At 37.4% G+C, this 14,386-nt stretch overlaps 2 protein-coding genes and 1 pseudogene across 2 annotated transcripts; 1 reads left to right on the top strand and 2 right to left on the bottom strand.

The window, feature by feature from the left end:
• Positions 1-2,685: 2,685 nt before the first annotated feature.
• Positions 2,686-5,566, bottom strand: LOC107728857 (protein Mis18-alpha-like). The gene is made up of 5 exons (XM_016539145.1): positions 5,243-5,566; positions 4,457-4,523; positions 4,230-4,352; positions 4,018-4,120; positions 2,686-3,134 (listed from the first exon to the last, which is right to left on the bottom strand). Exons 1-5 carry the CDS (start codon positions 5,448-5,450, stop codon positions 3,057-3,059), a joined length of 579 nt encoding a protein of 192 aa, XP_016394631.1. The 5' UTR covers positions 5,451-5,566; the 3' UTR covers positions 2,686-3,056.
• A 366-nt stretch (positions 5,567-5,932) lies between these two features.
• Positions 5,933-11,082, top strand: LOC107728854 (protein eva-1 homolog C-like). The gene is made up of 8 exons (XM_016539141.1): positions 5,933-6,512; positions 6,825-7,021; positions 7,301-7,424; positions 7,513-7,665; positions 7,919-8,062; positions 8,533-8,610; positions 8,702-8,788; positions 10,108-11,082. Exons 1-8 carry the CDS (start codon positions 6,398-6,400, stop codon positions 10,527-10,529), a joined length of 1,320 nt encoding a protein of 439 aa, XP_016394627.1. The 5' UTR covers positions 5,933-6,397; the 3' UTR covers positions 10,530-11,082.
• Positions 11,083-11,140: 58 nt separating this feature from the next.
• LOC107728856 (UPF0769 protein C21orf59 homolog) lies at positions 11,141-14,000 on the bottom strand (annotated as a pseudogene).
• Positions 14,001-14,386: the final 386 nt, after the last annotated feature.

Raw genomic sequence — 14,386 nt, 5'->3', positions numbered from 1 at the left:
TGGGGACCCACTGCTCCGCACATTTTCTATGTCTCCCTTATCTGACACACTCAGCTGAGTTCATGTAGCTCTTAACGTGCTGGTGATCTGAATCACATGAGTTAAATAAGGGTGTTTTCACATATAGTTTGTTTTAAAGGAACCAAACCCAGCTCAATTAGGGAACCAGCTGAAAGGGACCTTAAGCCTTTTGGTGTTCACACTCTAGTGGACTCAAAAGAGAACCTGGTTCTTTTCTTGGTCCACTTCAGCATTAAAGTGATCTCAAACCCTTTCTTGTTCACACCACAACTTCATAAGAACTCAGACCCCAGCTCTCTGAGCAGCAGAGGAATGCTGGCATCTTACCTTTAGGAAAATATGGAAGATGAAGTGAACAGGGAAGGAGGTGAGGCAGAGCAGGCAATCCCTGATCATGTCACTGGTCAAAATATTCACAGAGCTTTAACAATGCATTTCAGTCAAATTTAAAATTAAAAGGGAACATTATGTATAAAGTTATTTCAATTTCCTTTTTTTACTCAGTTAAGGTAGTATTAAAATGTTTATTTGCTACTAACTTTATATTGCTGCTATATTGTTTCACTGCTTTCATTGACACGCGCACACACACACATCACTTGGCAGACATGCCGGAGATCGCGCTGCGCACACAGAAATATTTACGAGCACGGTAAAATTGATGTTCTGATGTCTGATTTAAAGCAGACAGAATGCTAAATTTCAGCTGCGCATCAGATGGTTATTTGCCTCCCTCATGCATTAAAATCAATTAATGCACAGCTAGCCCTAGATTACATAAATGGCAACAGAATTGTTTTGTATTGTTAGAGTTAACATTTGGATTATTTATTTACTTATCTTTTAAAAATGTAACAAGAGATTGAAATATCTGAAATTACATTGATAAATAATAAAAATAATAATCATAAACTATACATATAAATATACATAAAAATAATAACCTGCTTAGTTCATATTACTCATATTACTGTTAAGTTTGGTAATAAAGCTCTTCTGATTCTGATTCTGATTCTGATAAATAATAAAAATAATAATCATAAACTATACATATAAATATACATAAAAATAATAACCTGCTTAGTTCATATTACTCATATTACTGTTAAGTTGGTCCATAAAAAGCATACCGGGACCTCATTGCTTTCACAAATTATGAGGAAATCAAGCCACAAACCACAAATGAAACGAACCGAACCAGTTTGCTTTTGGCAGTGGTGTATAAAGTACCTGAAAGCCATACTCAAGTAAAATTACAGATATCTTACCAGAAAATGACTTAGGTAGAAGGTAAAGTCACCATTTAGAATATTACTTGAGTAAAAGTCTTAAGGCCCGTTCACACCAAGAACGATAACTATAAAGATAACGATATTAGCGTCCACACCAGTGAACGATATCGTCTGTTTATTCTAAGCGCATGTAACGGAGGCCAGCGGTAGGTGCTGTGCAGGTAAAACCTCACTCCCCTGATCTCAAGAGACGCACTAGCGACTGACGCTAGTGGCTGCAGTCTTTAGCCTCCTTGTTAGTGCGTCCGCCTCCCATGCCCGAGACCCACTCGGAACGAGACAGGGCATCACAGTATGGTGAGGGGCGTAACATTTCCTTCACACACTTGAGGTATTCGGCCAATCATAACGCATTGGATAGCTGGCCAATCACAGTACACCTCGCTTTTTCAGACCGATGAGTTTTGTAAAAATCGACGCGTTTCAGAAAGGCGGGGCATAGAGGAGAAACAATAATGTACAGTATGTGGAAAATAGTTTTTTTTAACCTTAAACCGCATAAACACATTTCATTACACCAAATACACAAAATAATGTTCTTTTTAGCAGCATCATATGACCCCTCTAACAGAAAATTCTTGTCCGTTGGTGTAAACCCTGATACAGATATCGTTTATTGTTATTGTTCTTGGTGTAATCCGGTCTTTACTTAGATGAGTCCTCACCAACTAGTACAGATATAATTGGCTATTTTGCCACATATAGAGTGATGTTTCCCTCTACTGGACACAAGCAGTAAACATGATGCTATAATACCATGTGCTGTATGCATGTTTTACCTCTTGTCCCTATTTTTAACTCTGCTGGGTTTACAGGCAGAACGTAGGAGTTAAAAGGCACAAGAATGAAGAACTCTGTGCTGGCGCGGGAGATGGAGACCACGCCCCTGCGAACGACTGAAGCGCAACGTCAACCCCCGCAAGCTGGTTGGCTGACTCGCTGGCCGGCAAATAAGGAAACGACGGATGCGATGGCAACAGGCTCTAGCGACAGCATGTGTGCTTTGTTTCCATGGCAGTATGGCCCTTAGCTACAGCTCTCTGGTTGGTCCGAGGTGCGCGGATTCTATCAGCCGCTGTTGTTATGCTACCCCAGCTTTGAGGGTTGGGGGTGCGCGCCTTCAGGGTCTCTACGAGTCTTTTCCCGCCTCCTGGTGGAAAGTGTTACTAGGCACATTAGACAGGAACTGTAAACAAAAAAATGGCTTGAGGCGACATGCCCCCTCCTTCTCCCGCCATCCACTTATTATTGAACCAGTTTTTCAGAGGGTTGGGCAGGGATGTTTTGATGCAAACGATGAAGTATCAAAAACAAACAAGAGGAGGGAAAAAACAACAACACGTGTTTTGCTTTAACATTATATTTATTGTACACGTTCACCCTGTGTATACATCTTGTAAAGACTAACATCACATATGACAACAACACAAGGATAGCACATGACAAAATATGAGATGCAGACAAACACATGTTCTCCAGTAAGAGTACAGCAGCTTTTAAAGTACAATACAATCGTCACAAAATCTATGTACTGTACTTATACATCTCTTAGAATGCGTGGAGCTTAACATTAATAAACGGTAGGAAATGGTACAAATGTATCACTTGCATTCAACTGTATAGTAAATACATATAAATACATAACTGTCTAGACAAAACTATCTTACACTAAAGAGTCCACAAACCTCATTCACAAAAGATGCATGGGATTATTACCCTCAGTCATAAAACAGACAGCTCATATCATTTTCCAGAATTGCACTGGAGGTTATTTTCAATCTCCAGTAGGCGTTGTCCTATTATCACAGCTAGAGATTTTATCTGAAAGGTACATTAGAGTATAAGAGGTCAGACAGTAAAATTTTGTAATGTGTAATTTTGTTTATATATATATATATATGTGTGTGTGTGTGCGCATTACAAAATTGCAATTATGTTTTCTTATATATATATATATATATATATATATATATATATATATACACACACACACACACACACACATATATACATATACATATATAAAATGATAAAAAAAAACTAATTGCCAGAACACAAAGCACAAATACATAATATCTGGAAAATTATTAATTCACAGGATTCACCCACAGGAATCCTCTTGTAAATCTTGTCAGAAGTTCTATTTTATTTATTTGACAAGCACACAGACAAGGAATATGAAATTAAAACATTAACAATCACAAACAGACATAACTGTCAACACCCTTTTCTAGATCAAATTCTTCAACAGATCCTAATGTCTATTGTTTGCGGACTCAGTGACCAAACAAAGAGCTCTGGAAGCACCGCAAGAGCGCCATCTGCTGTTTACTTGTGCGTGTTAAAAAACACAAAAAAAAGCACAGATAACCTTTTTCAACAGCTTTAATTCCATTTTCTTCTGTGTACCTCACCTATACTGGAATGTTTTTTTGTTTTAGAATTCATTTCTTTTAGGAAAAATTCAAATTAAAACAATTAAAAATTCAGGTTCTATTGTTTTTAAGTTAAAATAATTTCCCCTCATAAAGTTTGATATCAAATATTATTTTTGTCATATTCTCTACACATTCAATATTGCCATTAATCTATGCATTTGTAGTGCAAAAGAAATTGCTTATTTTTAAAGAGAGAGAGACTTACATCGGTTTGCATCATGCTCGTAAATCAATAATTTAAACAGTCTCTAGAAGGGCTACTTTACCTCTGTCATCTGCTGTTCCACAATGTTCTGGTACTCCAGGGTCACTGGTTTGTCTTCTCTGTCTAATACTGGCACCCGCTGGCCTGGACCGCTGACTATATAACTACAGAAAGACACAACCTTGTCCTCAGTGTGATACACAAAAGTGAATGTGATTATAAAAAAGACTAACGATGAACATTGCACAGGCTTGTGCACAATAGGCTACTTACCTTTCAATATTTTCAACATTAAAGCAGAAAAGAGATCTCTTGTAATCAAGATTTTTTGGGGTTGATATGTACATGATTCCTAATTCTGAGCAACAGCCACGGCAGGTGAGATTCACAACAAGACTGAATGTGAGAGACAAATTTTCAGAGACATTGATTTCATGTTTAGGTGGAAAAACACATGTATGATTCTACACACATGTATAAATAAATAAAACATATCTCACCATCCAAGCTCCTTTCTGGTACCAGAAACAAAGGGCTCTTTACCTATGACAACATTGTCAGAGATCCCTAAAAAAACGTTAAAAATATATTTTTTATGTTTAAACTGTTGTTACCCACAGTTGTATTATGCTATTTTAACGAATGCATGCAAAGCCAAAACTAAAATCACAATATTTCGAAATGCATGAGTCAACCGATAGTAAACACTACCATTCAAAAGTTTAAGGTCATGTTTATAAAAAAGTCTGAAATTTTTCATAAACATGAAAAATGTCATGTTTATGAAAAAGTCTGTTATATTCACCTAGCACTTACTTGATCAAAAATACACTAAAAATAGTAATAGTATTAAATATTTTTACGATTTAAAATATTGTTTTGTACTTTAATCTCTTAAAATATAATTTATTTCTAGGAGGCAAAGCTAAATTACTCCTGTCTTCAGTGTCACATGATTCTTCAGACATCATTCTAATATGGTCATTTGAAACATTTCTTATTATTGTCAGTGTTGTAGCAGTTTTTGCTGCGTGATATTTTTGTGGAAACATTTTTTCAGGATTCTTTGATTAGCAGGAAGTTTTAAAAAAACTACAATTCCCTAAAATAGTTTTTTGTTGCATTATAAATGTCTTCTGTTACCCATGGTCAATTTAATGCGTCTTTGGTACATAAAAGTATTCATTCCTTTCAAACTTTTGAATAGTAGCGTATATAAACCCAAGACATCAAGTTATAACCAGCATTTTACAGACAAGAGCCATAAAAACATAATAATCTTTTACGTTTGAGCATGATTTGGTTATGCTCGTCGTCACTGCCGGACCAGGACAGACTGTCGCCGATGGGCAGCTTGCATTTGCCGCACATAAACACCGCTGGACCGTCGCTTTCTCCATCTTCCTCCACTCTGCTGCTGCTATCAGCGGCACTCTCGCAGACAGAGTATGTTTTATAGCTACAGTCATCCGCAACTTTAATTTTGCCTGCCATTTCAGACGGAATATCAAAATCGCTCAATTCAATATATATTTTCAACGTCTTCAAACGTACGCGGGCAGCTCTACTTCTGCGGTTTTGCAGTGAGTATTGATCAAATGACAAGCGCGTAGCGCCCCCTGCTGCAACGGAGTATCACTTCATCGTGTGAGGTTCGATTTTAGAATATTATAAACATGACCAAACAGACAATAAATACATTTCTAACACAAACACACTCACACACATGAACGAAATATTTCTGGGAAGGAACGGTATTTTGAACTATATATACATTTTATAAAGGTTTAATAGTCCAAAAAGGTTTGGCTTCGAAGGCAAAGCCGCTTAAATGACTATATGAAATATTATTAATTATTAATCATATGAATGATATTACTGTGAATGCATTTCAATCAGATAGGTTACAATACTGTTGTCAGTGCTTCTCAACTCCACCGCGCTGCCTATTTGAGGCATTCAACGCCACGCCCCGTTCAAATGCGTTTTCCCTATGGTTTTTCCTCAACAAACTCCTCAAAAATCACTTTCTGAGTGCCAAGAAACCACTTATTACCATTTGTTGTCTCACTAAGGACCCTAAAATCATCAGCAATGGAATGAATAGTGCGAATGTCGCTGCTTTCAGGCACCACTGACTTGTTGCGCACTTGTTATTTCCCTATAGGCTTCCTTCAGTGACTGCATGCGTCGCTTTGAAATGTTTGCTTTTTGTGTCATATCCTCTGATTTCTCTTTAATCAAGGGAGAAACGATTTCGAGGGGTTCGCTTTCTTAGAGTTTGGCTTGAAAGGACTGGGATGTCAAAGTCGCGGTATGAAAACATACTTTAAGCTGGGTGAAACTCTCTGGCAGGTGAGAGAGAGAGAGACAGACGGGAATTCCTGACAGCGTTTCTCCAGCACGCGGCTTTGATGCAGAAATAACTGAAGGATTTGAACATGATCTCAGCGCAGCGCTTGAGAAGCTGCCCGGCACCTGCGCTATGTGTTCAAATACTTTACAGTGTTCTCATACTGTGGACCAAAGAAATGGACGGACTCTCCGATTTCTCAAGTGAGTCAATAATATAATGATTTACAGTAAGTGCAAATATTATGGTTGCAGTATTCACTAACAATAATGAGAACAATCATTTTAAAAAGTATATTCATTTTTTGATACATAAACTTACATGTATGGGTCAGTGACACATTTTTGGATTCATGATGGTTTGATAGGCTAACTTTTTCTTCACAATAATAATTTTCATTTAATGGCTCTAAAAATATCATATAAAAACATCCAAATAATTTATTTAAATAATTAAATAACATTACACATTTTTAATAACTTCTTATAGATCCAACCTCTCCACCTTTTCGTTAGATTATCTGTTTAGGATCATCAACAGTCAATCAGCTCAAGCCTGTGATGGAGATCTCCTGCTCCTCAGGTGTCCAGGACACTCCACCATAACTATTCAGTCTGCATTTTATGGACAGAGTGCAACCCTTCCCGGGATCGTGCCAGGAATGAGATGCCAATGGCGTAATCACAGCTGTTCTGCTACTACAGCGCTGCAGGTGAATAGTCTGTGCTTTGCTTTCAGACAAAAAAACAGACTTTTCATTTTACATGCACTAAACACTAACTTAATAAAGCTGTTTTAGTACCTTTTCAATAGTCCCATGGTGAAAACAGACCTAAGATGTTGTAAGACAAGACTCCTCTGGCAATCTTATTCACTTCTGGCTCATAAAAGATAGGCTATGTGTTTTCCAGAATCAGCACAAGGCTACTACATTTTCCCTGCCTTTTGTATAACGCACATTCTATGGTTTTTGATTATCTCTCTCTGTTAGAAAGTGCTCTCTGAATGCCAGGGTCATAGAAATTGCCAGTTTCTGGTTAATCATCAAGTCTTTGGCAGAGATCCTTGTCCTGGAACCCCTAAATACCTCCATGTATCATACAGGTGTAAACCTAGTAAGTATTTCCTCCTTTTAAGCTTGAATTGATTACTTCTTCTTCAATTATTTACTCCTGTACATCAGTAAAGATGTTTGTCTTACAGCAGAGCACAAGAAGAGAATAACATGTGAGGGAGATCGACTTTTGCTGCACTGCAAGTATCCAAAAGTGCTGAATATCTACTCTGCTGTTTATGGAAGACAGCTGGAAGATGAAGACTTGTGCCCATCAGAGAAACAAGAACCTCCACCATTTGGTACGTTTTTGGATTTAGTAAGATAGTAAGATTTACATTTATTATTATATAAAATTAGGCTTTGCAGTTAGACAATTTGCTGTTAAATGAGTAAAAAAAAAAAGAGTCTAATTTAAGTGGACATTTGAATATGTTTGAATCTATTGTAATATATTATAAAATTCTGTTTTAATTTTGAGCACATTTTGTTTATTTTTGTAGTTTGGTACTTGATAATGAGACATTTAAAAAAAAAATCTCTTTAATATTACAGAATGTCTTTTTCACGGAGCCGTTGATGTGGTATCCAACATTTGCTATGGAAAACAGAGGTGTTTGTTTACCGTAGATGAGGAACATTTCAAAAACCCCTGCCCTCCTGGAACAAAAAAGTATATCACTGTCCTCTATGCATGCGGTATGAATGCTCTCATTTCCATCAAAATCTTCCCAAAGCAAAATCTGTTTGAATGTCTGTGTCTTGAATGTTCTGAATACAGTTACAGTATGGCGTGCCATCTTCACGGCAAGGCAGATCTTTAATCAGTTTGAGAGATCTTAAATCATTGATTGAGAGTGTGGGAAAAGACTAACACGTGGCCTTTGTCTCATCTCAGATTGTTGATTTACCCGTCTGTTTTCTTCCCGTCTCATAAATTACAATGGATACAGAAGTTGTTTGGAAATAAAAATAGGGAAAGAGCCTGGCATTTGTAGGCCTCGGGGCTTCCTGTAAAACTTCCTGTGATTGCTTTGAATGCCAGGCTTATGTTACTGATTGGAAGGCAGGATCAGTTCACAGGAAAAATAAAGATTACTCATCAGCCCTGCATTGAAAGATCCTGGGAGTTGGAAGATTTTAACTCTTTGTACTGGGCCTTTTTTCAGTTCCGCAAAGTTTACTCAAGGAGGCTGATCCCAGCAGTTTCCAAACTACCTCAGTTCCTAACCAGAGCACCAAAAAAGGTGACAGTACACCATACAGTTCACTTTATATAGAACATCTGTGCAGTTGAGGTAAATAAACTGTTAAACTAGTTTTCTTTGTTATTCATAGGGGAACACCCAGTTATCAGAAGTTCAAAGTTTCCAGAGAACAGGATTATTGTCAGCAATTCTTTAATGGCATATGGCTACATTACAGGTAAACTGAAATATATTAAAAGTCTTAAAGGGGTCATGATGTTGCTAAAAAGAACATTATTTTGTGTATTTGGTGTAAAGAAATGTGTTTATGCGGTTTAAGGTTCAAAAAACACATTATTTTCCACATACTGTACATTATTGTTTCTCCTCTATGCCCCGCCTTTCTGAAACGCGTCGATTTTTACAAAGCTCATCGTTCTGAAAGGCGAGGTGTGCTCTGATTGGCCAGCTATCCAGTGCGTTGTGATTGGCTGAATACTTCAAGCGTGTGACGGAAATGTTACGCCCCTTACCGTGGCACATCCATTAAATATGAAAACGTACTTCCAGTCTGTGAGTCAGAAAAGCCGGCATTGTAACGTTAGTCTACTCTCCCAGGATCAGGAAACAGTCCTCCATAAAATGCGCTGCACACATCTGAATATTTGGGTTGAACTGTTCTGGAACAGTGTTGTAAATACAACTTAACCACTGATTTCTAGTCGTGTCCTTCCAAAAGAACCGGCGGCTTGAGTGAGCGGAGGCCGGCGGGATTCGACGAAGAGCGGCCGGCGGGCTTGCATCAACCACATGTGACGACCCCTAGGCTAGGCTCCACTTCGTCCACGGTGAAAGCCGATCCGGCGATCCACAGCGCGAAGTTACTACAGTGAGAATAAAAGTTACGCCTTCTTTCTTTGCTTGAACATTTGGGCGGTGTTATGCAAATCTTCCCACATAGTGACGTAGGTATGTGGGGGCGTGTTAGAACGAGCCGTTTTAGGTAGGCGTGGTTGACTCTTTTATAAAGAATATCTCTTTGGAGACTTTAGTCTTTGCAACTTTACAGATCTTCTTTATGCACCAAGAGCTTGTAACACTCCAAAGAGAAAGGAAACATTTAAATCGCATCATATGACCCCTTTAAGCATAAACATGCCTCGATTTTTTTTATGAGCCCAGTCAACATAAAGCAGCCCAAATGGAGAACATTTAAGAATGGTTTTATATAAGTATTTTATATAATTACATGATTAAATTACTCACTTTCATGTCATTTCAAACCTCTATATTATTATTTTACCCATGCTATACAAAGGATAATTCTACGAAACATTTTACATGAAAATACTATTTAAGTCTTTCTACTTCAAAATTTCATTTAGTTCAATGTGTAACTTGCCGTTTCTTTGCAATTATTTGTGAGATTTACTAGCAATTTTCAGAATGAAAATAGTTTCAAAGTAAATCCAAAGCTAATTAGAAGTGTATGCACTTTTACTTTTTGTGTGAACTATTCTTCACAAGTACTCACAAGTACTTTTCTCTTTCTCTCAGAGCATCCAGAGATGGCAGGACTGCTCTTCACATCAAGTGTTTGTGTGGGACTTCTGATTGTTCTAATAGCTGTTTCAACACAGCTAACTTGCAGTAGACATCTAAATGCAACTAGAACATTCAGGAAGAAGAGTAGAACAACTAATTTGGAAGAGGAGGAGCCAATGAACCAGGATAATGATGAAGAGGAGGAAGATGAGGATGAGACAGGGTCACTAATGGACAGCTCTAACCTGTCAGAGATTGGCAGGAAGGTGCATTGCTGGGAAGATGTGACGTACACCACAGAGGCAGCAGAGCTGATGGAGAGGATTGAGCGCAGGGAGCTTGTCATTCAGGAGATCAGGATGAACGCATACCTCAATGGAAACACATGCATCCTGCATTCATACAAGCCAACTATTACGCAGAATGTGCAGTAGCTGTAGTTTCAACCAAAAGGAGAGAGCATTTTGAATGCTTTCTGCTACCAAAACACTAAAAGGTGAAGTGTGGAATTTTTGTATCGCAACTGTCTTCAGACAGGTTTCCAGAACAATTCCCTCATCTCCTATTGGTCTGCCAAACAAATGGCCCGCCCCTAAGTCACACTATTGGTTCAGCTAATTTTTTTAACAAACAGACCAATATTTTGATAACATCACAGATTCACTGTGCTACATTTTGAGTGAGATTAACCTACAACAGTTCTCATAATAAGCCATGAAAGGTGTATTTTAACATAAAACAAATTACACACATCACCTTTAAAGACACTGTCAGGTAAAAAAAACAAACAGATTTTTCACTGTGAGGACATAATAGCATAGAACAAGCAATACCTGATGTGTTTTACTGCCTGAGTGAGGGTGAAAGTTATTATTCTGTTCTAAAATTATTCTATTCAGCTGATAAAGTAGCTGTTGTATTACACTTTACATAATGTAAAGCCATGTAAAGAGAAAAGTATTTTATAAATTATTGCTCTATTAAACACTGGATGAATAATTTATGTGGTATTGAAATCAATTCAAATTCAGAAGACTGGTAAAAAAAATTTAATTAAAATGTATTATATTTAAAAGTGAAATCATAAAATGAAAATAAATTGAACACAAACAGGAAACTCTTTTATTACACAACATCGCACTCAACTTTTCCAGTGAAACCACACCTCCCGATACTGTAACCTCTATTTTGCCTTAAGGATACCAAAATGTTCTGTAATTCCTTCTCAACGCTCTCCAAATGAACTCTGCGGTGCCACAGCGATCCTTAGAGCTGCACGGCAACATCCTGTCTTTAAACAGCATCAAGTTTCAACTGAGTAACTGCCAGAGGCACAGACAAAGAGAGGAAAGGTGTTGCATCCTTCTGCGAATGAATCAGAGCAGAGAAATCTGATGTCTCGCTTTGCATTTACAAACAGTCACATAAATACCTTTCATATGTAACGAAGGCACCAAATTGCATAAAAACAACAGCAGTAGAGTGTAGAGATCTCTGATTTGTCAAATGGAGAGTAGCTGTAGATCAGCTGTGATTTTCTTTGTTCATCTATCTTGGGCCCCATTTGATATTTGTGAGTCCCTGGAACTGTCTTTTTAGGGCCTGTCTGTCCGACCAATCAGACTGAAGATACGAGTCATTATCTGTCTCTTCTAGTTTCTATTAGCAAGAACAAAACAGACCAAACGATGAATGCTCTAAAATAATAAGTAAATATATAGTTAGATATATTTTAATCATTCAAATAAAACTATATATAACACACAACATACAATAAGAATATAAATCAAAAGAGTTAGTTAGAGGCCACTCACTTTTAGTTCTTCCTGCCTCTTGTAATAATGCAGCATCATCTTTTTTTGTTCCTCTTCACTCACTAGTGGTTCGCTCGCTGGTGCACCCTGGCATCTCTAAAATGAATGTGCAAACAATGGTGATCATCAGTTTTCATTTCATTAAGTCAAATCATCTATATGGAAATTCTTCGAAGATAAGTTTAAACACCAGATTAAGGTCACAAAAATAAAACTGAAATTCACACCGAACACATACTTTCTGAATTTTCACAAAAATTTTTGTTTTCTCATTTTTCCCAACATAATCCTGCAGCTTTTTGCCCCTCTGTAGTTCTTTAGATGCCCACCACAGCTGAGCCTCTTCTTCTGGGCTCACCAGTAATGAGGCCTGCAGAGGAGAGCCTTCATATCAGTATTACAGCTTTGGTTATGTTCATCAAACAAATGAGGTACATTGTATTGGTCTGTTTTATTATTAAGCAATGTGCATGTAGTTATTTAAAGGGATATTCCATCTGAAAAGTTACAATTATGTCATTTCCTCAGCCTCGTGTCGTTCCAAACCTGTATGACTTTACTTCTTCTGCAGAGCACAAAAGAAAATATTTAGAAGAATGTCAGGAACCAAACAACATCGGAGCCCACAGACTTAAAAAAAAAACACACACACATTTCTTAAAATATCCTCTTCTTTGTTCCACAGAAGGTAGGAGGTCATACAGGTTTGGAATGACATGAGGGTGACTAAACGATGACAGAATTTTAATTTTGGGTTGAGTATTCCTTTAAGAAAGGCAGAAAATATCTCAGATACCTGTGTTCCAGTAAGATCCTCTTGATTTTCAAACTCCATCCTTATTGGATCATGTGGAGGCAGCCCCATTGGGTAAACTATCATCACAGCTCCTCGCAACTGGTCCAAAGCCTCTTTGACCAAATCCGTGGTAAAGCAGACATTCGCTTCCACTTGTTTCTTTAGAGTAAAGAAATATATATCACAAAACATATCAAAAGGGTAACAACATATTGAGGTTTTGAAGTATTCTATATTAGAATTAGCTTCATACTTTTGAGATTAAAGCTTTGGCTTCCTCCACTGTTTTCCTTAAAACTTCTTTCATCTTCTCGTTCGGAGCTAAATGGAAAGTCAGAATTTAGTTATAGCAATTAATCGGGCAATTCAAATGTAAACTTTAAATGTGACAGCCAGGACTACCATGTCCATTTCGTCGTCCGAGCTCATCCTTCTTAAACTCAGCAACACCGCTGGGAATACAGCGCTCCTCCCATTCATCCTTTAGTTTGAGCTCCATGATCTGATCATCAGTCAGGCCTTGCATACTCGGTGGAAGAGAGACACCATGATCTGCCAGCTCTGGAATTTCTATGGAGACATAAATTAAATTGATACTAGTTTTTAATGCTATAATATGCAATCAAACGTTTCACACTTGTTTTAGCACTTGACTTTATTAACGTAAACGTTTAAAGTGAGGTAAACTGCCACTTACACAATAATACATGCATTTTAGGGTATGAACTCGTCTGTCAAGAACATAAACCAGTGGAACCCAAAGAATGTGATAAGCATACATAACATCATAGTCATACCAGAGCAGATCCTGTCCACTTTTAATCTTCCATTATAGATGGCGCTGACCTGCTGTAGTGTTGAAGAGAAACTGAGTCTCATCTCCTCGTTTGACGTGCAGCTGAACCATCTCCCACCTGCTGAATTTGTCCTGTGCAGGAATATAACAAATCTGAGATTTTAAGATAAAGAAGATATATAACCACCGCCGGACAACAACAGAGAAGTGTTGAGGAAACTTTTTGCGTCCCGCGACTAGCGCCTCACTGTGTTTGCGTTTGTTGCCATGACACCCAACACCGCGCTCCAAGAATATTCTAGCATGACATGCGAGCAGGCTGCATAACATATGAATTTGAGGCGGTAACGTCGTGAAATTAATAATACAGACAATAGGCAAAATTAAGTCAATGAATAACGATTTAACTTCCACTAATTATGCAAATTATACTCACACTTGATTCAGTAAATGAAGATATACAGTCTATGGGGATACACTATTTCCACCGGAAGTAGCGTATTCAAAATAAAAGCTTCTTCAAACGCTGTCTAAAATAATGTGAACTTATTCTTCACTCTTTTCTAGTTAACTACATTAATTTAACACGATTGTTAGCTTTCAATATGCACACAGACGGATACGCATTCAATGATATCAAATACATGCATGATAAATATTACATAAAAGATGTACAAGAAGACACCAGATCAAGTTACTCACTGGTTACTGGTTAAGGATTACTTACTACTTATAAATCAATGCATGTAATAACACAATTCTGCAAAACCGTGCTGTTTTTAGTATCATTAAAATAAAAGAGTCAGTATTGTCTCATTTAAATGATCAATTATCATTGTCAAAACACAATACAAATATACACAATTATTTTTGCTTTTTCCAATA

Source organism: Sinocyclocheilus rhinocerous, unplaced genomic scaffold (genome assembly GCF_001515625.1).
Source record: "Sinocyclocheilus rhinocerous isolate Xijiao unplaced genomic scaffold, SAMN03320098_v1.1 scaffold397, whole genome shotgun sequence".
NCBI lineage: Eukaryota > Metazoa > Chordata > Actinopteri > Cypriniformes > Cyprinidae > Sinocyclocheilus > Sinocyclocheilus rhinocerous.
This window is presented reverse-complemented; position numbering and strand designations above follow the sequence as displayed.